Genomic DNA, 25,787 nt, shown 5'->3' with positions numbered 1-25,787 from the left:
TCCTACATTCAATTCCTGCCACTTAAAACAGCTGCAGATAATGGCCTGTAGCCCTTTTGAAAGATGCTTAGTTTCCACATAAGTTAAGCCTGGTATCTGACAATTTTATGGGAAGGAGCAATGACTATGTGACTGAACATTTACTTGGAGACTGATTGGACATAATTTTTAAAAAACCTTATAGATAGGGCTTGAAAAATGCACTTGTCCACTCGTCTGTGATGAGTGAAAAATGCTGCTCCACGAGTCACAGCTCTTCCCTTGCCTGCGTCCATCCTCTCCGCCTCTCTCTCTCTCTCTCTTATCCTGCAGTCCTCCCCTCCCCCCTTCCATTGCAAAAGGAAAATTGCCCTCTTTTCGCAAGAAGAGAGTTCGAGCAGCACATAGAGATATAGCTCTGCAGGAGAATGAAGAGTTGTCCCATGCTGGAGAATATAGAGATTCCCTGCTCCCAATTTCAACCGAACGAGGACATATCCTGGGGTGGGAGGGAACTGTGGCTCCTTAAGAGGCCAGGCCCTTTTTCCTTTCAGTTTATTTTTGCTGGAGACATTCAAAAGAAAGGCATTCAGAATACAGCTTCATGACCCCACAGGCATGCAGATAATAAAGCAACTGCTTCAGATGGCGTATTAATATCTATGTCAGTATTTTATACTTTCACATGGCCAGAGACATCCTTGGAAAGTTTTGGTAAAAAGGAAGTAACCGTACTTGTATCTCATTACAAAGACCTTTTGCAACACAAGGGCAAAGAAGACATAATTCAGAAAGCCCTGGATGAATGGTATGAATTCAAAATTATGCAAAAAGTCTGTCATTGGTGGATTTGCTGGGAAAGGCAATTAACCATCATGGGGGTAGGTTTCCTGTTCTTTTGAAGCTCCTTAAAATTGCCTCTGTTCTACCAGTTTCTACAGTTAGCTGTGAAAGGGGTTTCAGCCAGATGAATCTGATAAAAAATAAATTCAGATCATGTTTAGAGACTGAAAACTTAGATGACCTTATGATGATGAATCTAAATGGACCTCCACTACCACAGTTTAACCCTATTAAAGCCAATGATAAATGGTACTTCAGTCCTAAAACTACCAGGCATGTTCAAGCATACATGTGCAACACCTCTGACAGCAGTACATTTTCTACTAAGAAGACATAGGTGAATACTGCGTATATAATACAATTTATTTTGGGTTTGTATGCATTGTTACTTAGAAATAAGAGTGACTGGTAAGACATTCTAAAAATTTTCAAGACCTGCTTATAGAAGACATCATGTGAATTAGATTTAAAATCCTCAACAGGGCCTGAATCTTAAGTTTTCTGTTGATTTAACATGACAGTTCAACATTTTATCAAACCAAATAAAATAAACCATCTTCTTTTTCTGATATCTTTTAAATCACAAGTGATGCCTACAACCAGTCATGGTCAGAATTAATGAAGCCAAGTGATAATTGGCTTTTTCTAATACCTGCTTCTCCAGAATTGACATCCTGAGTTTCAACCATCTGTTTTTCTAATTCTGCCTCAGAATCTGGAAGCCTCTGTGATTTAGGTCACAGTGAATGGAACACAATTTAACTATTTGTTTGGATTTTTATTTATTTGTTTTTTAGTGATACCTTCTATATAGAATCATTGCAAGTTTATAGCTATTTATTATCTGCATTATCAAGCCCACTGGGCAGGAAAAGTTATATCACATTCTGAAACAAAAATTAGGAACTGAGATAATATAGAGTGATCATTGTTTTAAATATAAACAGAAAACATTAAGTATCCCAAGAAACTACAGACTCTAAGATTCTAGATGGTGAAGCTTTGAGAAACAAAGTGATATCAAACTCATATTGTGAAGTGCAGTTATGCATTATGTTTTTACAGACATCTGCAAAACATATAGAACACAGGCTAAATGGGTTGAAATTTAAAGCTGGGTCCTGACCTAATAAGGCAGTTGCAAGGAACACAGAAAACCATCTTATGTCAGATCAGATTAGATTTTGGAACACTGTTTTGGAAAGTTGTTTTATTGTAAAGCATCGAGACTGTGCAGTCTCCTGCAGCCATCTATGGTACAAAACCCCTGCACCACCTTTCCTGCTGCTGCTCAATTTCAACAGTACAATAGGTAAATTTTCAGGACAGCACAAGGTTATGCTGTCTGCTGTTCTCTTGGGAACGCTCTATAACATGGGTGTTATAGTATATCTGTGAAGATTCTCAGTCATCAGGTGAGATTATCTGGAAGTTGAGTCATGGCAAGTGGACTTATTTCTTATTAGGTTGAAATGTTTTGCTACTCATCCAAGCAGCTTCTTCAGTCTGAAGAAAGTTGGTAGGAGACTCCCGATATATTCTCCATATTGGTTTAACTTTCCCCCTGGTCTGAATAAACTCACTAGGTGGACAAAGGATGAGGGAGTGAATGAAAATCCCACTTCGGCAGACAATGGGTGGAGAAGAATAGCAGAAGTGGGAGTTTTGCCATTTTTTCCATTAAAGGTGCCTTTTTATGCAAATATGGCAGGGGGGGTCACAGGTTATTATAAAAGAGGGTCGGAACTTGGAAAAGATTGGGAAACGCTCATCTATAGCAGTGGTTCTTAACCTTTTTGAAAGAAACGCCCCCCTGAGCCATTGAGGAAGTTATCATCGCCCCCCTCTTATTTCTTATTATATCTTATTTATTTATTTATTTGTTTGTTTATATATTTAAGACACTTAAATCCAATGACCCCTGAAAACAAAATCCAATTCCAAGAAAATGAAATGCCCCCAAAAAGTAACATTTAATGATTTAATGTATTCGCGAAGGCTTTCACGGCCGGGATCTAATGGTTGTTGTGGGTTTTTCGGGCTTCTTGGCCGTGTTCTGAAAGTGGTTCTTCCTAACGTTTCGCCAGTCTCTGTGGCCGGCATCTCCAGAGCACAGTTTGCTGTCCACTGAAGATGCCGGCCACAGAGACCGGTGAAACATTAGGAAGAACCACTTTCAGAACACGGCCAAGAAGCCCGAAAAACCCACAACAACCATTTAATGATTTAGTTGCAAGCGAATTTTAAGACTCAAAAAGAAATATAAAAAGGGCATAAAATGCAGGAACTAAAAATTTCAAGACGAAAACTCTGAAACTAAATTGAGATAGGAGGAAAATATATATTCATGCACATTGTAAAAAGACTGCAGCCATCTTCACAGGTTTGGCTTGCTCCAGCGCCCCCTACCGCCCCCCTTCTGCTCCAGCGCCCCCACGCCGCCCTTTTTCATTCTACCGCCCCCCTGAAAAATGAAATCACCCCCTGGGGGGCATTATCGCCCAGGTTAAGAACCACTGATCTATAGTGTTTTACCAGTGTGATATACTAAGAACAGTTTGGGTAACATGCACCACACAGCAATAAAGGAATTAGAAAAGGTCATCAAGTGTAAGGATGAGTCACTGGAGACCAAAGCCAAGATCATCTACACTCTTGTATTTCTGATCACCATATACTGTATGGATGTGTAAGCTGAACTGTAAAGAAAGCTGATAGGGAAAAAAAACTGATTTGTTTGAAATGTGGTGGTGCTGGAGAAGTGCTTTGCAGATGCCCTGGATTGCCAGAAAGACAAACAAGCGGGTCCTAGAGCAAATCAAGCCTGAACTATCATCTCTGGAGGTAAACATGTTGAGGCTAAGGCTGTCCGACTTTGGGCACATTATGAGAAGGAAGCATCCTCTGGAAAAGACAACATGCTGGGAAACGTTAAAGACAGCATGAAAGGCAAAAAACAAAAAAACATATACAAGATGGATTGACTCCATCTGGGAAGTCACACACTTGAGTTTACAAGAGCTGATCAAGGCTGCTGAGAACAGGACATTTTGAAGATCACTCATAAAAATAACAATATGCCTTGGCATCCAGGACATGTCCCTGATTAGGGCTCCACTTCTAGCGCTTGTTTTCAGGTATAATCAGCCATCTGATAAAGGTGAACTAATGTTCACACAGCAGTTTGCTTATGAAATGGAATGCTGTCCCACTCAGCTTCTACTAGAAAAGGAAGAGTGAAGCACCCTTTTCTTATTTCTTTATCTTTCACATTATATACTATGAATGTTCAGAGAACAGCAGAAAGATAAAAGAGGATGCATGAAGAATGAAGACAAACCACAAAGTGACACAGTGCAGTTTCTGGCTTTTGGGGGAGAGGATATTTGAGAGTGAAGGAGCCTTGTAATCCTTTCCTCCATCTAGTCATTACTAGAACAGCATGGAATTGCACACTGCTATGATATATGCATCTTAAGTGAAGTATCATTAAAGGCATCCATCCATACACAGCAATTCATTTTTACCCACTCATAATACAAATTTACAGTTAGCAGCTTTCTAGGTGTCAGTAACTACCTCCCGCAGCAAATATTGAATGGTGTGGAGAGGGCAATGGCAGCAACCCCATGCTCATTCTTCTTTGCTGATAGACAGAACCATGTGTTGTCAGCATCCTGACCTGTACTACCTAAATCAGCCTGCTACCTCCAGATACAGAATAGGTTGCTATCCCATCATGAGTGTTGAGCCAACAATCAGCAGTTAGTCCACTTAGATTCTACAGTTTAAAGGGATGAGGTGAGGTGGGAAGCCACTGGCCTTTCACCTCAAGCATCAAAATGTCTTAGGCCATCCCTAGAGGTATTTTACCTGTTTTTCTCACTAGAAAACTGCTGTTTTTTAAGTGCAAAGGATTCACAGGGTCATACATTATATTATTGAGTCAGAAGGAAAAGACAAATGTTGCAATCTAACTCCTTTGCCTCTGTATTTAGTGAAGCAAAGAGGCTGCCTGGACAACAAATAGACTAGTGATGTACTTTCTAAATCCACAGTACATATATACTACTAGCATCTCACTTTTTACCAGTCTGATTCCTCTCCCTTTTCTCTCTTCACCTTTATCTCTTTTTTACACACATATAAATGTAATAAACTGTTGTCTGTAACCATGCAAATAAAAAAATATTGGTGGAAACTCAACTGACAACCAAGAAGACAGCCCTGATTAGAGAAAGGTTTCTAGCTGTTCCAGTAATAAAATTTAGAAATAATTCCTTTTCACATTGCTAGTTTCCTGCATAACATTCACCAATGCCAGTGAATCCTTTAAAACACAAACTCAAACAGATCCTACAAAAACCAACATGTCCTTAGACACAGAGTTCTTTCATTGGTCTGCTATGCTACTGTCCCAAGTCAAAGAACACGTGATCTATATATATGTATATATCAACAAAGTCAAGTATGAATTGAATTTAATGTTGACATTAAAATACTGTCTACAGGGGAGCAAAATGTTGTGTACAATAATTTGTCCGATTACATTAGCAAGTTTTTTTCCAGCTGCAAAAGTTTTGTAACTAGGAAAACTCTAAAAAAGGGATGGGGAAAACAGATCTGATTCTCTCACCGTATTTGACATTCAGGAGTAGCCAAGTATCAACATGGCTGCCAAGATATGTTTACTATATCCATAGACAGCCAGAAAATCCAAAATTGCACAAATCAAACACAGGCCAAATCAAACAAGTACAAGGTATGATTTGCCAGGCTACTCTTTTGCATGAGATTCATGAACTGGCATTACATTGGTGCACAGGATAATACCCATTCATTTTCACACACTTGCAGAGAAAAAGTTGCTGTCAAACTAGTTCTGTTCATCCCCAGTGCAGACAAACTTCGTTTACAGTTAGTTTCCATTAAAATTGTAACCAGTGCAATAGAAATGGCGAATTTGTGGCTCTCTGTATGTCCATCATTCCTTACTATTGACTATGCTGGTTAGGGCTGCTACGAGTTACAGTTCAACAAAATCAGGTGGGCTACGCAGTTTCCCCAGCCTGTACTCTATTTGTTTTTCATTCTGATTCGGTTCAATGAATGAGATAATTCCTTTACGGACAATAATATATTTATGCATGCATAGCACAAAGATTTTGCCTGTATGAAGTACAATACAGTTACTTTTGGCACAAGCTCATAGTTCTTACATCCTACTCAATAATAATAATAATAATAATAATAATAATAATAATAATAATAATAATAATAATAATAATAATAATAATAGTTTATTTACTGTCCTTACACCAATCACATAAGTATAAAACCTTAAAATTTCTAACTTTCAATATTCCATTAGAACATGTTGGCATACATACAACTGGGAACTGCAATCTAATTGGTATTTAACTTCCGCAATCAAAGTATTGCTACACAGAACCTTGCAACCCGACAGGTGATCTGCACATCAATATCCAAGAGATGAAACTCAAGCCTATTTCCCTCCGAATGTCCTGGGAATCTATCTATTAAGAGGGTTATAGTCTCTTTTCGCACTGCTTCATACAATGGGCAGGTGAAGAACATATGCTGTATGGTCTCAATCTCCCTCAGGTGGCAGGATCATAGCCTTTCAGCAAAAGGAGTATTTTTATACTTCCCTTTTAGTACAGCAGAGGGGAGGGCCAAAAACCTTGCCAAAGTAAAGGCTCTTCTAGTTCCCTTAATTTCCAAAGACGTTAAGTATTTGGCCTGTTCCATACTATTTTTGATGTAAGTCCTTGCTGCCATGTTTTGAATGCTAGAGAGGTCATTGTCCTCAATTATTTGTTAAACTATTTGTTTTGCCTGCTCTGTTCCAGAAAATATAAGTGCCTGAGGTGAAAGACCAATTTTCCCCAAGTAGCCCTGGACCGATTTAACCCACTTGGATTGATAGTTATCATTAAATATCAAGGAAAATAGGCATTTTGGGTTTAACTGTCCCTTTAGCCACATATATATATAGCTTGAATCCTAATCCAGGCTTCTACTTTAAGGCATCCTGTTTCTAGCCTTATCCTTGCATTTGACACGCATCTTGGGACCTGGAGTATAATTCTTAAAAATTTAGATTGAACTATTTCTTGTGATGCAAATTGAGAGCTGGGCGGCCTCATGAATGAGCCGTACAACAGCTGAGCTAAAGCCTTTTCTTTATAGAGTTTGAGGGCTGCTGGTATAAAGGACCCTTCTTGGGAGAGATGGAATTTTACTATACTATTTGCCAATCTTTCTCGCTGATCTGCCACAAATTTACTATGCTGAAGCCTAGACCCCGAGGCCTGTAGTACTACCCCCAGATATTTGAAGCTGTTCACCTGCTCGATACTGCCATGACTGAATCTTGGGTCTCTGTCCAAAGGCAACTATCTTGGTCTTCTGATAGTTAACAGTTAGGGATTTATATTCACAGTATTCGGCAAGCTTCTTAAGTGCCCTCCTCAGCCCTACGGGGGTTCTGGATATGATTACTGTATCATCAGCATAAAGCTGGCACTGCTCTATCTACAAGTTTAGGCTAATGGAGATCAGCGGTGTTAAGCCAGCTTGATAAGTCATTTATGTAAAGGATGAATAATGCTAGTGCCAGTAGGCAGCCTTGCCTAACACCTCTGTGCGTTTGCACAGATTCCGTGAAGTGTCCTTGTCTGCTGCACCTGACTCTCAAGTATATTTTTTCGTGTAGGGTCCTGATTAGATATAGAAGTCTTTTGTCTATAGATTAGTTTGTCCCAGAGGTGTGTTCTCGATATAGAATCGAATGCTGATTTAAAGTCCACAAATCGGCATAGAGTGATGTTACTCCTTTGGCCAAGTATTTCTCTATAAGATGCTGTATAATTAGGCATTGTTCTATTGTGGATCTCCCTGCCTGAAAGCCTGCTTGTTCTGCCCCAATGATATTTTCTACTTCGAGCCACTCCAGGAGTTTGTCTAGGAGGGGCCTTGCATATAGTTTGCTTATAATATTCAGCAAACTTATTGGCCTGTAGTTGGCTGGATCTTCCCTATTCCCCTTCTTGTAGAATGGGACCACTATGGCCATTTTCCATGATATTGGGATATGGCCTGTGTCCTACTCTAATTAAACCCAAACATCTCCTTACTTTATAGATTGTAAGCTCGTTGGGTTGTGGGTATGCCTTCTTGTACACAGCAATACATCACACACGTAAATCATGCTATATGAATCTTAAAAATTATTTTCATCATTTCTAGATGCTACCTATACTCTTTTGAACCATAGAATTATACTGTTCACTTTGGCATCCACCGTAACTCATAAATCTTTCCAAGAAATGCTACTACTGTACCCTGTTTCCCCAAAAATAAGACCTAACCTGAAAATAAGCCCTAGTATGATTTTTCAGGATGCTCATAATATAAGCCCTACCCCAAAAATAAGCCTCAGTTAAGTGAAACCCCACCCTCCACCATTGTACATCATTGTCAGCAACCAGAAGAAGACAACATGACTGTATTTGAATAAATGTAGATGGTTCTACATGAAAAAATTAAAACATTCCCTGAAAAATAAGCCCTAATGCGTTTTTGGAGCAAAGATTAATATAAGACCCTGTCTTATTCTTGGGGAAACACAGTACCTAGCCAGTTACACTGTTGCATATGTATTTGGTTATTTTTTTCCCTGTAATATTTTACAGCTTTTCCAAACAAACAAAAAAGTTATGTTCCTAACAGGAAAACCCAGCTTACCTTGGCTTTAGTCTGACTGGTGGAAAAAAAATCACAGAAATATGGTATGGAAACCTGCACTGTTTTGCATACTATGACATGACATGCTACCACTTATCTATTAGCCATTTGTACTCACTGTCTGCAATACAAACTGCAGGGCCTAACATAATGGTCTGGGGCATCATTTCATAGATGTATTTGAAAAAAATTAAGTCAATAAAAGAAGGGAAATAACAGCAATGTGTGGAATGAAAGAATATGGCAAGACTGATCCCATGCTGATCCCACATTGGGCAATCTCACATGATTCAACATGCTCCTCATGCCATACTCTTTGCTGACATACATACACATAGACAGACTAATCATGATTCCTCCAATCCCTGGAGACTGTCATAATGGATTGTCATTCCATGTTGCTGCTGCTATATATCCTGCCAATTGGCTTTGAAACAAAAATGTGAAAGCACTCAGTACTTGGTACTTCACAAATGTGGGTATTGATACTTCCATCTCTTGGCCTTCTTTTCATGCAAAAGCCAAACATGTTGCAGCTAGTGGAAGTACATGACTATAACCACAACAAAGACTAGTTTTACTGGAAAGTTTGAAAAAAAACCAATTTCATAAATAATAAATTACAATCTAATTTTCTCAGTTTTTTATTCAGCCAGACACTTTAAGGTGGTCATATGACTGGACTAAACTATCTTGCATGTGGTTGGGTTTATTCTTTTTAATCTCAACTATATGGTTATTAATAAAACAAGTTCAAATGTAAGTGGACAAACTTAAGCTAATAGATAATATCTGGACTTCTGAGAGAGAAGTCATCATGTTCCATTCTACTCCATGCTGCTTTGATTAACTTAAAATAATGCTTCCTTTAGAACACCCTTCATTTGGTTACTATATGTTCATGTATGGTCACATTCCATCTGAGAGGAAAATTTAATTGGAAAATATAGGGGGGGGGAGACACCTACACTTCAGCTGTTATTGTAAAACCCAGATGACTCATTTATGGCAAACAGAAAACAACAGTTACCTAGGCAGAAAACACTGGTTGTTACCTTGCAAGGCATGGGCTTTCTGAAGGTGATTTCAGCTTGAATCCAGACTCCTCTGGGAGTTTCCGAGACAGACCAAATTTTTTCTTGAACTACATGGTTCTCTTCAAAGATGTAAACAGCCAAGGTATCCCTCATTTTGAAAAAGCCATAAATGGCATAATAAAACCTCAGACAATACTGTAAATTTCCTGGCAAAGTGGGACTATATAAACGGCCAATATACCCAGGCTGTGATGTAAATTTTGTGTTTGCCATCAAGTAGTAACCTGAAAAAGAATACAATCTTTTAAAAAGTCCTAATTATCTCTTACATATGCATTCATTTCAGGACATGTCTAAGAACTCTGCTACATTACTATGATAAAATATTTCCACTGGCAAATCTGCAAGTTGTGACCACTACAGATTATATAATACCATGTTGCTTAAGACCTGTTTAAAAGAAAACCTTCTATATACGCTCTCTGCCATTAGTATATTTTTCAACTGCAGTCAGCCAATTTCCAAATGTCAGCAGAGATTGACACTTTTGGGTTTTAACATAAAAATACTTATTTTTTTTCCACAGCCTGGCTTCACCAGATGAACTGGCAAACTGAGTCAGTTCTAGAGCCACAACTCTCTGACTACATGAGTGATGTGAGGTCACACAAAACACTATTTCCCTTCTGTAATGAGATAAAACATTTTTTAAGTTTTCCTGTAATCTATAACAACCTAAATATCTGCACAACCTTTGTTCCCCTGTGTTTCTTTTGTGTGCTGTTCTGTCAACATCAAATAACTGATAATGGGGAAAAGAGAGCAGAGAAGATATATTTCTATTATTAATCAATATTAATCAGTGTAGTTATCCACCCTCTGAAGGAGGAGCCTCATGTTTGAAAAAAAATCACTTTCTAGGTGGAAATCATGCTGATCCTGCTACAGTAGTTCTGAAATCCATTGCATTTCATTGACAAAGCCTATGATGAATCAGCACTGCCAACAATTTATCAGCACTGCTGTGAGTTTATAATAATAATCTTAGAACTACTGAGTTGGAAGGGACCCTATGGACCATCAAGTCCAGTCCCTATCAAGGAATCAAACTCCACAACTCTGGCTCCACAGCCAGATACCTGAACCACTGAACTATCCAACAATTCATTATAGGGTGCTAAGAATTTCTTCAATCAAGGGGACAATCAGGAAAATTTCAGCATGTATACATTATTGAAACAGCGCCTTCTACGTTGGCTTGGGCACGTCATGAGAATGGCTGATGGTTGGATTCCAAAAGATCTCCTGTATGCAGAATTAGTGCAGGGAAACCACCCCAGAGGGAGACCACAGCTACGTTACAAGGACATCTGCAAGCGGGATCTGAAGGCCTTAGGAATGGATCTCAACAGATGGGAAACCTTGACGTCTGAGCGTTCAGCCTGGAGGCAGGCGGTGCATCATGGCCTCTCCCAATTTGAAGAGACACTTGTACAGCAGGCCGAGGCAAAGAGGCAGTCCCGAAACAAGCAAAACCAGGGAGCTGGACAGGGGACAGATTGTATTTGTCTTCAATGTGGAAGAGATTGTCACTCTCGAATTGGCCTTCTCAGCCACACTAGACGCTGTTCCAAGACCTCCATACAGAGCACGTTACCATAGTCTCTCGAGACTGTAGGATGCCTACACATGTGAGATACTGGCTACCGCCTCCCCTCAAGCGTCTAAGATAAAGCAAACAGAAGGGAAAGAACAAGCAAGGAAAGCAGTAGGATCAGAATGGGAAATAGGTATTGAACAAGGGAAAGAGCAAGTACAAAGGAAAGAGCAAGTGACAGAAACACATGCTGAAGAAGAGAAAAGTGATCACGCGGAGGAGGCAGGGATGACCCAAGACAGCCACGAGAGAGGAAAGCAATTAAGTTAGAAACGACTGAGGGAGAAGAAGGAGCTGATAGTTGTGAGGGAAAAGATAGCTGTCTTTCTAACGACTGAAGAAGGAAACTTATCCAAAGAGATGGAGAAAGTGACAGTATTTAATGAAAACATAACAGCGAAACAAGATAAAGAAATCCAGGTGTTCTCCGTGCCTAGGAAAAGACCAGCAGAAAACGTAGATGGAGAAGGAGAAAAGATACCAACTAAAGAGAGTGTAAGACCCATAATACCAGGACTACGTCCCGAGGAATAGATGGTATTAGTCTACCCCAAGGGCAGGGGTCCGGAACGATATGTTCACCACGTGGATCCAGCATTAGTAGAAAAGAAACCTCCAGAAGGGGAATGGTCCCACCACCCATGTGGCGGGACCATCTGTGCGGTATGCAGTGGATATCTGAGACCGCCCACCAAGCAAGAGAAGTTAGCCAAAACTTATCAGTAAAATATAACAACAATGAGAAGTTTCTTATGTGGTTTTGGGAGTGTTCTCCTTCCAATTGGCATTACATAGTTCAGTTGATTTAAACAAAGACGTTACAAGTTGTATTCATAAAAGTTCCTTTAATAATCCAGACGCATCTTTCATTTTGCCTGAAGAGGAACAGCCTAAGGTACATAACGAACCTTCTTACAGTGTATAGCTGCTGTCATTACTGTAACTTTAGTGCCACATCAGATGAAGATTTAGCATGTAATGTTTTTCAACTCATTAACATCTTATCCTACAGTGGGGGTCATAGTGAGGATTCTCTCACTAACTACTGTAGCTTACCCAATCTTTCTGTCAACCTATGTCCTGTTGAGAAAATTGCTGCAGGTTTCAGGTTCCCCACAAACCTTGTACAATAAATTGATGTCTAACAAAAATTCAACTAACTTGTCCAACTTTTTATCAAGAGGACCTTTTGCTTACCCATGCCAGTAGTATGATCTCCTGGTCTGTACGCGTTTGGTTTCACTTTCACCCTGCTCCAACCTGGGCCATCCTTATGATCCTGGTAAAAATTACATAGATCTTCCTCAAAGCTGCAACTAACCTCTGTGGGATTGAAGGAAATTTCTGGACAGTAACAAGAAACACAGGAAGAAGGATGGAAATACAAGAGTGAATTTGCATGATTAGCTGGAACATTCCAATCAATATCAGTAAGCATTGACATAATACAGTGGGGTCTTGACTTGAGAACTTAATCCGTATTGGAAGGCGGTTCTCAAGTCAAAAAGTTCTCAGGTCAAATCTGCATTTCCCATAGGAATGCATTGAAAACCATTTGATCCGTATCTGCTCATTTCCGTCCATAGAAACTAATGGGAAGCTGCTATTCCGCCTTCGACCACTAGAGGGGGATATTTTGTTTCTTTTTTTCTTAGGTCAAGAAAGGTTCAGGGAAGGTAGGGAAAATACAGTCCAGGCAGTACAGTAGCAGGCAGTCCGAAGACTGTCTCCCAATCCACTCTCTAAAGGCTGGGAGGAATGAGGAAGCAGACAGGCACCCTTTTCACTGGCCAACAGTTAACTGAAAGTTCCAATTTTGCACTTTCCCTGCCTCCCACGTGGTTTTTTTTCAGTTCTTAACTCAAATCTAAGTACTTAAGTCAAGTCAATATTTTCCTATGAGAGCGGTTCTTAAGTCAAAATGTTCTTAACTCAAGCCGTTCTTAAGTCAAGACCCCACTGTAAGTATGACCAAAGAATTGGCTGGTTGGTTTGTCTGCCTTCTAAATCTAATTCTAGTTCCATTACTAACAGTTGGGTATATTTGGCTACTAGCATTACATAAGAAAGATAGATAAAAAATTGGAAGTGCCCATGCAGTCAAAATATCCGCTTGTGCACATGTGAAAGCAATGCAGTAGGCCAGCAGGGTGAAGGAATATTTGTGCGTGCCTCCTGTACTTCTAATTCATCACTAATATACTACAGGCTGCCTTCATTGTAAGTAACTTACTGTTCAGATTCCAATAACTCATAGGAAGGATAATAGAGAATTCATGAAAGACATACCCAGATAATTCATTTCACCTAGCCTGAGTATTGTGTTTCCTGCATATGCTTCTGTATCTGTAGGCAGTGATTATATTGAGGACTCTACTGAGCCTATAGGAATCTCTGTGTGTGCTATATCCACGATAGAATACTCTCCATTCCCTACACTCAGAGCTGATGCAAACCTATCACCTCTGTGTGACAGGTTAAATCTGCTGTGATTTTCTTCTATGTGAAAGTGAAAAATAGCCCATAAGAATAAATAAACAGCTGCCAAAAACAACAAATATCCTTCAAGATGAAAGACTAAAGATAATTCATTTTGGACTGCTTCTATGTATGAAAGATTTATAGAAAAAAATTGAAGTATTTCAGCTCTCACATGAACTTATAAGAACACAGAAATCCTGTATTTCCAGAAATAATCCTGTTCCAGGAAATATTTCTTTATTATTATTATATGTTAAGCAGATAATACCAAGGGCCTGGTTCCTGTTTTTCTGTGATAAATGGCTTAATTTTATGTCTTCTTTCACAAGAACATTCCGTCATTTCTCAAAGACCTTAGCAAATCTCAGGAATTAGGCTATTAAATAGGGTTGTTTTAGCAGATCAAAAAATTATAATCAATTAACCACTTAAAAGACAAATATGTAATCAAACATACACATGTAGATTACAGACATCTTGATCTGTGCTGTCCTAAAGCAATAAAATGCACATTTTAAAAATTACATTAAACAAAACTGTCAAGAATCATCTGGCAGTAAGCTTCATCGAGCATACCATTTCTGAGTAACATGCACAGGGCATACACTGAAAAGATTCCATCTATTGAGTGGCACCCAGAGTTGCCCTTTTAAAAAGACAAGAGCTCTTTCCATTCATGAAAAAGACTACAACAAAAGCTCCCACTGGGAAAAAGGGTGGAAGTATATATAATGTAAAGTTTTCACTTACTCAACCCTTTCCCTGCACTATCTCCCATCCCAGATTTTCAGAGGGCTTCAAGTAATTCCTCTCCATCCTTATGTATGGGGCTGAGGTGGGGGGGGGGGGTCAGTAGCAGAGTACTGTTCACAGGAACACTAGATCTATCCAAGCCACTGTGTGGACTGCTTTGCTCTCTCCCAGCTAGAATTATAATATGCAGGCCAGTGTAATGATAACTTTATGCAAAACAAGCCAAGAAGCAGGCAGATGATCTGATTTGATTAAGCACAACTATCTGCTGTTTGCTTTTACAAAACTGTTAGAATGTAAGCTTGCATGTTTTGAAGCAAGCTTCTCAGTTCTGAAAATAAGACTGAAATGCAAAACAAACTCTTAGTGGCTGAAGAATGCTTAAACTGTTGGCTTTCCAATACAGATTATAATGTTTACATAGTGTTCTGTGTTAGCTTTTTGGTCCCAAGTATTTGAAGACCATCATACTACAATTCAGATGTTACAAAATACATTAGACTAATACATCTACCTCCAGAGTAGCCTCTTCTCAAAGACACCCAAGTCTGAAGCAAAGACTGGGCCCTGCAAAAAGAACCTATCCCCTCCAAGGCCCTGGGATAGAAGGCATCTCCAAATTTAAGAAAACCAGGCCCTGTCTAGGTGGAGCTCAATGCTCTGGCACACACCACCTCGGGTGGCTGAAGAATACTCAGATTTTGCCTGAGTGGCTGCAGACATGGGAGGGATTCACTGCAGCTCAGCTGCTGATAACAACCCCCAATTTCAGCCACTTTTTTTGCCAGCTCTCGGCATTCCTTGCATTTCTGTTCAATTGATCTCCTGACAACCTGACCTTGACAGCCACTGATTACTTTCCTGGATTTCAACAAGAAACACACACAAAAAGTAAAAAGTAAAAAAAAAAAGTAGAACAATATATTGTTGCACTTTAAAGACTAACTGCTGTATTTTAATGTAAGCTTTCAAGGGACATCATCCATTTCTCTAGATAAGTGAGTAAGAATACAGAGACTCTCCTGGATGCTCCTTGTTTGGTCTGACAACCCAGTAGGCCTTTCAGCAGGCCTAGCACTGGTGTATGCTTTGTTTTCGCCTTGCACTATTTGCTACCAACTCTCTTGTGTAGTGATCCAGCCTGGTCTCAGGCTTGCTTTCAACATCTCTGGAGAGACTGCAGTTTTTCCAAGAGTAGCTCCTGGCTGTCAAAAACCGAGATAAGGGGAAACATTCACAACAGATAGATTACAGAAGAAGCATTTTAGTCCACCACATTCAAATACAATCAATTTTTTTTTAAAAAATGGTACAAAACAAACTGGGGGAAGAAACTTCAGGAAAACTCATACCTGTCTGACTGGTGCAGAAAACAGGAGAGAAAGAAATGTCATCAAGAGCAATATATCCCCCACTGGCACTGTTGAAAGCTACTTCAAAAATGACCTGGAAACAAAACCCACATACAGTTCCTTCAGTACTGTAGCAATGGTTTATCTCATTGCAACTTAACAACGTATTTTCATGCAGAAAACTTTGTTGCGGTGTTCTGATTTTTAAGTATTAACCACAGTACAGGTTTTGATACTGGAGACAGAGAGGTTTTTTAAGAAGCAAAAACATGGCAACTCACAATTCACCTCTCTCTAATATAATGCAGAGGAAAGAACACATGCCTCTTACTCTCACTCTCAAATAACTGACCATCTGGCTTCAGGGAGAGAATAACTAAAATACAACTAAACAAAGCTCCTCAGAAAGTGTAGGAGGAATACATATGAGATTGTCTGTAGTCTATTTGTTTTCCTGAGAATGAGCCTCATTGAACACAACAGGGCTTACTTCTGAATAGATATGCAAAACAGATCATGTATTATGTCATTTGCCAAGTTCACACAAGCATGATAAATTCAGTAAGCTGAATCCAGATGTACATAGTTGCAGGCAGTTGTGTTGGTAGAAACAGACTTCCTCACCCCCTGGCCTGTACACATTCTATCAACTGTTATACAGAGAGCTGGTAAGAAGAGAAGTTTGAGATATCCTAAAATCAGGCAAAGACACCTTCTATGAATAACAGATAACGAACTGAACAAATTGGATTGCTTAGCTCAATTCCCGACAGAACAAATATACATTTTAAAGAGGATTCACTAGTCATGGACCTAACAACAGCATAATGGAGAGCAGAATAAATTCATGCTTGTTGTTGGTCTCCAAGGGATAAAAGAGTAAAATATATCCATAGAAACTGAACACCTGTGAGAAAGTAAGGGTTTTCCTCTTTGACTGTCAGGATGGTAGTTCAATATCATACTTCGATACCAACACTGAGAAAGATGACTTTACATAATGCAGTTTGAATTGCACTGGTAAGAAAGGGATAGATCACTACTGCTTTTTCTCCTGCCCCAGTTAAACCCACATAGGAAAACTGATTAATTCTAGACCCTTAGAACCACATGTGCATTTTAGGAAGAGCATATACAACAATATTGCAGAAAGAACAATTTGTCAGGTAGTATTTACTCCCAAGTGAAATTTGCCAGATGGATCAGTTTTAAATATTTTCCACATCATACTAAAGAGGAACAAGCAGCAGGAAAGTATAGTTTTCATATCATAATACATTTCGAACTGTAGATATGGAAGCCTGAAGGTCAGATAGTTTGGTGGCCTTACCTCCATTGGATATGGTGCACTGAAGTCCACTTCTCCTAAAATCCAGTCGTTACTCATAGGACTGGCTGCTTTCCAAAGCTCTTCATAAAAGCCGTTTATGTCTTTCATGTAGATGGTGAAAACAATGCCATTTTGCTGCTGGACTATGTAGTAAAAGGACAAACAGCCTGACATAGGGGTTGTAGTCCTAGGTGAAACAAGCTGAGCCACTTCCTGGAAATGCTTGACATACAGAGAATCCACATACATGTAGTGACCTAAAAATAAGAGAAATGTGTTGATGCACAGAGATGGTTTCTACAGCAGAGGAAACAAATTTGATGGATAATTCTCATGAATAGTAAGAAACAGGTGAGCAGCAGTGAGCTCCTCAAAAATGTCTATATTAAAAGACTGGTGTTTCAATGCTTCTCTTTCACATTCTACCCCAAGTAATAAAGTTAGATAATCTCCTTTGCATGTTCTGGATGAAAAGAGTAAAACAATCAACTAAAACTCCTTCCTATATACTACTTCCTTCTGTCCTCTTAATTCATCATGATAATTTTGATTACTGTATTGTATAAGTAACAAATGTGAGTTGAAAGAGATTCTTATGAAGAAAATATCTAGTACAGTGGTACCTCGACTTAAGAACTTAATCTGTATTGGGACTGCATTCTTAAGTCGAAACGTTCTTAACTCGAAGCACCATTTCTCATAGGAATGCACTGAAAACCATTTAATCTGTATCTGCTGTTTTTCGTTCATATGTCAAGGTGCTGTTCATAAGTCGAGGCATTAGTTCCCATAGGAACTAATGCAAAGCCGGTTAATCCCCTACCACTAGGGGGCGATTTTTTTATTTTTCGTCTTCTTTTGACCTAAGGTGAATTTAGGTCAAAAAAGAGGCAGGAAATGTTCTTGTTGTTGTTGTTGTTGTTGTTGTTGTTGTTGTTGTTGCTGCTGCTGCTGCTGCTGCTGCTGCTGCTGCTGCTGCTGCTGCTGCTGCTGCTGCTGCTGCTGCTAAATCGAGGCTCCATTCTCAAGTCAAGGCGACTTTTTGCGAATGGAGCCATTCTTAACCCGAATCGTTCTTATGTAGGGATGTTCTCAAGACGAGGCACCACTGTATTCTAATTTAACATTTGGCACTTCTGTTTTTCCACTCTGAGCCCTTGTCATCTCTACCACCAGCTTTACCGACATTAGAGGATTATAGCCAAGTAGAAAGAGTCCCTACTCATAGAATCATAGAATAACTGAGTTGGAAGAAGCCTATAAAACCATTGTCCAACCCCCTGCTTAATGCAGGAATCAAAATCAAAGCAGATCTGACAGATGGTTGCTCGATTTTCTCTTGAATGCCTCCAGTGCTGGAGCACTCACTACCTCTCAAGATAATTGGTCCCATCGTTGTACTACCCTAGAAGTTAAGAAGTTTTCCTGATATTCAGCCTAAATCTAGCTGAAACTTTCACTCATGCTGTTCTTACTGACATGGTTCTTCTAAATGCCAACAACACCCTTCCTACCCTGAGGTGTACAGTAGTAGGAATGTGGCTTTCAAATGATGCTTCTCCCATCTGTAGCTTGCCCTTATCTTTGGACTTTATCTGTATTTTAATACTTTACATTCTCATTAAAAGCAACAGATAAATACTTCAAAGAAATAAATGAATAAACACTGTGATCATGCTGTTCCTACTCTTAAAGTCTAAAGAGGTTTGTACTGCGAGGCTGAGATGTTATTTACTGAGGCACTTTAACTTATAATCTTACAGCTTGTTTTGATATTTTTGTTGTTCTTTTCTATCATTATTGTTAATGGTACTATTTTCATTAACAAGATTTTAATAATTTATCTTTTATGAGTGCTTTACATTGACCTGAAATTAGACCTGATAAATGATACTATAGAAATGTTTTAAATATAAAATAATCCACTCCTATGGCCTTAATATAAAAAAAATGCTCAGATAAGGTTGGGTTCCTAATAACAATGCTAACTTCTCCCTGAGGCAGAGTCGTATTTAGATACATTCAGGATGTTATTAAAGGATATAAATGGCAAATTTATTTTAACTGAATTTAAAGAGCTTTAATGTTGATTGTATTTTAATCATATAACTGAATTTAATTCTATGTTAAGATTTATCATTTTATTAGAGTTTAATTTCTTATGTTTTTAAAATATTCTATAAGCCATCTTTGGTCCCAGTTCTGGGAATGAGGTGGTATATAAATTAATTAAATAAATAAATGCATTATTAATTGTGTAATTCTGTATATAGTAAGCTACTCAGAAATTAGTGCCATTGCATTCCATACAAGTCTCATGTAAATGAATTTAGAACTACAGCTGAAGGCCAGATTTATATTGAGCTTCTACCAGCTGAAATCCTAATGTGTAGCTATGTATGCACAACCCAACATTACTGATACAGGATCTCCGATTATATTATTCTCTAAGCACTATTGCAGGTGCATTGTACGTGTGTGTGTGTTTAGTTGTTTAGTCGTGTCCGACTCTTCGTGACCCCATGGACCAGAGCACGCCAGGCCCTCTTGTCTTCTACTGCCTCCCGGAGTTGTGTCAAATACATGTTGGTTGCTTCACAGACACTGTCCAGCCATCTCATCCTTGGTCGTCCCCTTCTCCTCTTGCCGTCACACCTTCCTAACATCAGGGTCTTTTCCAAGGAGTCTTCTCTTCTCATGAGATGGCCAAAGTACTGGAGCCTCAGCTTCAGGATCTGTCCTTCCAGTGAGCACTCAGGGTTGATTTCCTTTAGAACTGATAGGTTTGTTCTCCTTGCAGTCCAGGGGATTCTCAAGAGCCTCCTCCAGCACCACAATTCAAAGGCATCAATTCTTCGGCGGTCTGCTTTCTTTATGGTCCAGCTCTCACTTCCATACATCACTACAGGAAAAACCATAGCTTTCACTATTCGGACTTTTGTTGGCAAGGTGATGTCTCTGCTTTTCAAGATGCTGTCAAGATTTGTCATCGCTTTCCTCCCAAGAAGAAGGCGTCTTTTAATTTCGGGGCTGCTGTCTCCATCTGCAGTGATCATGGAGCCCAGGAAGATAAAATTTGACACTGCCTCCATATCTTCCCCTTCTATTTCCCAGGAGGTGATGGGACCAGTGGCCATGATCTTAGTTTTTTTGATGTTGAGTTTCAGACCGTTTTTTGCACTCTCCTCTTTCACTCTCATTACAAGGTTCTTTAATTCCTCCTCACTTTCTGCCATCAGAGTGGTATCATCTGCATATCGGAGGTTGTTGATATTTCTTCCGGCAATCTTAATTCCGGCTTGGGTTTCTTCCAGTCCAGCCTTCCGCATGATGTATTCTGCATATAAGTTAAATAAGCTGGGGGACAATATACAGCCTTGCCGTACTCCTTTCCCAATTTTGAACCACTCAGTTGTTCCATGACCAGTTCTAACTGTTGCTTCCTGTCCCACATAAAGGTTTCTCAGGAGACAGATAAAGTGGCCAGGCACTCCCATTTCTTTAAAAACTTGCCATAGTTTGCTGTGGTCCACACAGTCAAAGGCTTTCGCATAGTCAATGAAGCAGAAGTAGATATTTTTCTGGAACTCTCTGGCTTTCTCCATAATCCAGTGCAAGTTAGCAATTTGGTCTCGAGTTCCTCTGCCTCTTCGGAATCCAGCTTGTACTTCTGGGAGTTCTCGGTCCACATACTGCTGAAGCCTACCTTGCAGGATTTTGAGCATAACCTTGCTAGTGTGTGAAATGAGTGCAATTGTACAGTAGTTGGAGCATTCTTTGGCACTGCGTTTCTTTGGGATTGGGATGTAGACTGATCTTTTCCAATCCTCTGGCCACTGTTGAGTTTTCCAAACTTGCTGGCATATTGAATATAGCACCTTAACAACATCATCTTTCAAGATTTTAAATAGTTCAACTGGAATGCCATCACCTCCACTGGCCTTGTTGTTAGCCAGGCTTTCTAAGGCCCACTTGACTTCGCTCTCCAGGATGTCTGGCTCTAGGTCAGCAACTACATTGTCTGGGTTGTACGGGATATCCAAATCTTTCTGATATAATTCCTCTGTGTATTCTTGCCATCTCTTCTTGACGTCTTCTGCTTCTGTTAGGTCCCTCCCATTTTTGTCTTTTATCATGTTCATCTTTGCGCAAAATGTTCCTCTAATATCTCCAATTTTCCTGAACAGATCTCTGGTCTTTCCTTTTCTGTTATCTTCCTCTATTTCTTTGCATTGTTCATTTAAGAAGGCCCTCTTGTCTCTCCTTGCTATTCTTTGGAAGTCTGCATTCAATTTCTGTAACTTTCCCTATCTCCCTTGCATTTTGCTTCCCTTCTCCTCTCTGCTATTTCTAAGGCCTTGTTGGACAGCCACTTTGCTTTCTTGCATTTCCTTTTCTTTGGGATTGTTTTCGTTGCTGCCTCCTGGACAATGTTACGAGCCTCTATCCAAAGTTCTTCAGGCACTCTGTCCACCAAATCGAGTTCCTTAAATCTGTTCTTTACTTCCACTGTGTATTCATAAGGGATTTGGTTTAGATTATACTAGAGTGGTCTATTGACTAGATAGGCGGGATATAAAATAAATAAATAAATAAATAAATAAATAAATAAATAAATAAATAAATAAATAAAATAAAATTATACCTGAGTGGCCCAGTGGTTTTTCCTATTCTCTTCAGTCTAAGCTTGAATTTTGCTATGAGAAGCTGATGATCAGAACCGCAGTCAGCTCCAGGTCTTGTTTTTGCTGACTGTACAGAGCTTCTCCATCTTTGGGTGCAGAGAATATAATCAATCTGATTTCGATATTGCCTAACAGACAGCAGATTTACACAGGTGTAACTTTATGTTATGTTTAGGCAAACAAGATTCCAGTCATTGACTGTCACTTGCACAAACATCGCTATTGCACAGACAGTGATCTCCATAAAGAAAACCCACCATCTGCCAGCACAGCAGCAATGTTTGCAGAAGTGGCAGAATCTCCTGTTACTCTGCTGGGAAGACTTTATACTCAGTAGAAGCTCCATGGCCTATATGTAGTGAAATAACTAGATGTAGTCCCACAAAACAACTTCTGATCCAAATCTGATGTTCATTTCAATTGATGTTAGTTGGTGGAATAGTACTGGTTGCAGGTATTTCCATAGTGACGATATGTGCAGAAAACTGCTTTACTTATAAATTATATTGATTAATTATATTGAAGAAATTACCCCATTTACATTTACCAACTCAAGCACAAAAATATATTCTACCAGGCCCAGTTTGGTTGATATGATAGCCACCTTTAATGTTACAGAAGCTATTGAGATAAATAAATAAACAAATAAACTAATAAACAAACAAACAAACAAACAAATAAATAAAGGCATGGTGTTACAGATGAAGACAAGGCAGGAGGGTGTGCTAGAACTGAAAGACTGGCCAAAGAAGTGAGTATTAAGAAGTACAAAACAAAATGCCAAAGCTAAAAAAAAGTTAGAATAGCTAGAAAAGTTTTGTGTTGGTTTGTGTGTTGTCAAGGAGAGGCATTTTATAATACTAGTAGAAGTAACTAGCATATGTTTTTTAGTCTCTTTACTTCAATTACTGGCCACTTCCACTTTGCATTATTGTGAAAGAAACCATTGGCTTCACCGCCTCCTTAACAACCCTGGCAAATTCCTGCTTCCCTATGCAATTCCAAAACAAATTTTATGTTGTCATAATTGGTTCAGAGAATCTCTCCCTCCCTCCCTCCCTCTCTTTCTTTCTGCTAGCCATTAGTAAAACTTAAATTATAGGAAGCAAACAGAGCAATATTTGTTGGAGCAAAACATGAGGGTATATAAAAAAATTCTTCACATGTTTTTAAATTCTCCAAATTACAGACAAAATATGCTTGTCTGAAAAAGTAATTACACTTTTTGAAGTGATTACACTCCACTGTGTAGAGATAACAGATCCACAATATACTGGGCAAAATCCTTGTTCTGCTAGCATAATCCAGATCAGACTCTGGAAGCATTTAATTTAAAGCACTTTAAAGCTTCCTATTCCCCCTTCTTTTAGGTTCTAAGGCTCCCTAGAGCTCCCTTTGGCCCTGGGGAAGCCTTTGAGAACCTTGGGATGGGGGGCTTTTATAGTGGGAAAAATCACTGCAGGATCACTGCTGCTGTTGCCTATTGTGCTGTTTATGGAAATAATATTTTAGTGTTTGTATTTTGGAGAATAAATAACAATAGATGCAAATTATTTTTGTTATACCCTCCTTATATTTTTAAATAAACTTCTGGGGGGGGGGGGTTTGATAGCAAAAATAAAAATTTATTTCAAGAGAAGTTTAATGCAGTTTTCAAAAATTATGTAATTTAAGAAAGCTACATGTTGTTTGCTTATTTTGCGGTATTACTTCTGCCTGTACTAGTCATGAGGAAAGAAGCTTCTCTCTGCCCTGAGATTTCTACTTAAACATACTATGAATGTAGAGATATAATAAGTTAAGGGCCTCCACCTTTTCTTTCTTTTTTCCTTTTCTTTTACTTACTGTGTTGATTAAAATTTGCTTTGAAGATTAAAAAAAAAAACAAGTTGTGTAAACTTCTGGAGTCTGCCAACATAACAGATAACACTATTTACCTCCATGGAATATTATTCTCTGTAGGTTTATTGGAATAGCCATCAGTGAGCTGGGGGTAAGAAAAATTTAGTGCTTGGAAACAAAATAGCGAATTTCTCAAAATCATTGCTACATTCCTGAAACTTGACACTGCTTATGTTATATTTTTTTAAGAACTGTATTTTTCCATTTATAACACACACCCATCCCCCCAATTTTCTAACCCTAAAATTAAGAAAACAGTGTTTATTTGTTTGTTTTATTTATACCCCGCCTATCTGGTCATTTTGACCACTCTAGGTGGCTAAAGCGTTGAGGGTTCAGCCTCTGAGCTCAGAACATTAGACATTTTGTTTCTGTTGAATCTTGAGCCTACAGGCTCCACCTCCAAGGAGGTGTGTTCCAATTGGCTTGTTCAGGATTAGCTGATGTCGGTTCCATAAGGCTCATGATTGGAGGAAGCTAAGTCTCCTGACTATAAGAAACTAAGCCTCATGGCTGAAGGAAGCCATGAAGCCATACAGAGACAAGGTATGTGCAGTTTTGTTCTCTCCTCAGCTATCTCAGCTTACTTCTGTGTAAAAGATGCCCCTTAATTTTTAGGGTAATGATTTTAGGAAAAAGTAGTGTCTTATAGACGGAAAAATATGGTATGTAAAATACCAGATTCATTGTTTACATTGCTTTTCTAGAAAAACACCAAGATAGTGGACAACGGGGGGGGGGGGGGGAATGATAACAAACCAATACTGATAAAACTCAGACATGCTTCCCACATTATGCTTTTTTTAAAAATTACAAGTTTTTCAATCTACCGCCATTCAATTCATGCTTGTTAAACACTGTATTACATGGATTGCTTATAATTATTTGGGTTTTGCATCTTGGTGTCTGTGACAAACCCAGACCTACTGGGATATGTCACACAGTTACACTAAGCTGCCACCAACCATTCCCTTTAAGAAGTCACACAGACCAGGGATGGATTTTCAAACAATAAAAAGAATAAGGTTTATTTAAATACACACACAGGAAAATAAAACAATCAGGTGTATAAAATAAAGTAACGTGGCTTATTCTCACTCATACAAGCATACAGTTTGGTTCACCCAGAACCCTTAACTTGAAGCACAGACCCTGAACCTATCAGTTCTGGCTAACCAACAGACACCTGAACCTATCAGGTTGGTACTCTGACACACAGTAGTACCCTGTCTGACACACAGACTCCCACAACAGCTTCTTCTTCCCAGCTGCTGCTTCGTCACCTCCCAGTGTCTCTCAGCATCTCTCAGTGTCTCTCTCACCACACAGGTTTCACATATTTATACAGTACAGCCCCTCCTCCTGATGTCCCGCCTTCCACTCCCCATAGGATGGAACTTTCCCTCCAAACCCATGACAGACAGGTAACATCAGTGCTGTATGTAACACCTCCCCTCTTTATAAGTTGTTTTGTAGGGGGAAAGCTAACGTGCTTTTCACCAAAAAACAACCTGGGTAAAATACACAACAACAGTTATACATACCATATTATACTTACTTATACTTACACTCTAAGTTAACCATAGCAATTATGCATTTAAACATTTACCATATACATTACATTAATTTACCTTTATTCATACAAACCAAATCAAAACAGGTACATTTAACTTTTGTCATCATTATATACACATAGTCCATGTTCTTTCGCCGTCTTCAATCTTCAGGTCTTCTGGATAAGGCGTCAGCAACACAGTTCACTGACCCTCTGACCACCTTCACTTCAAAGTCATAGTCCTGTAGGTTTAAAGCCCACCTCATAAGTTTGCTATTGTGGGTCTTCATTGTCTTTAACCATTGCAATGGTGAATGGTCAGTACACAGAATAAAATGTCTTCCCCAGATGTAAGGCTTGGCCTTCTGGATCGCGTAGACTATGGCCAAACACTCCTTCTCCACGGTTGCCAAATGTCTCTCACCTTTTTGAAGTTTCCTACT

At 39.1% G+C, this 25,787-nt stretch overlaps 1 protein-coding gene across 2 annotated transcripts in view; it reads right to left on the bottom strand.

The window, feature by feature from the left end:
- MAMDC2 (MAM domain containing 2) overlaps positions 1 to 25,787 on the bottom strand; it is a 93,752-nt gene that overhangs the window by 15,862 nt on the left and 52,103 nt on the right. For both annotated transcript variants that reach the window (XR_013541509.1, XM_072992199.2), the window contains exons 6-9: positions 17,203 to 17,459; positions 15,873 to 15,966; positions 12,484 to 12,630; positions 9,648 to 9,913 (exon numbers count right to left, since the gene is read on the bottom strand). Coding sequence is in view for 1 of the 2 variants with exons in the window: in XM_072992199.2 (XP_072848300.1) it covers positions 9,648 to 9,913; positions 12,484 to 12,630; positions 15,873 to 15,966; positions 17,203 to 17,459 (764 nt within the window). In the remaining variant the exon portion in view is untranslated. The remainder of the gene's footprint in view (positions 1 to 9,647; positions 9,914 to 12,483; positions 12,631 to 15,872; positions 15,967 to 17,202; positions 17,460 to 25,787) is intronic.

The sequence above is a fragment of the Pogona vitticeps genome, chromosome 2 (assembly GCF_051106095.1).
Source record: "Pogona vitticeps strain Pit_001003342236 chromosome 2, PviZW2.1, whole genome shotgun sequence".
Taxonomy (NCBI): domain Eukaryota; kingdom Metazoa; phylum Chordata; class Lepidosauria; order Squamata; family Agamidae; genus Pogona; species Pogona vitticeps.
Note: the sequence above shows the minus strand (reverse complement) of the source record. Positions and strands in the feature narration are given on the sequence as shown.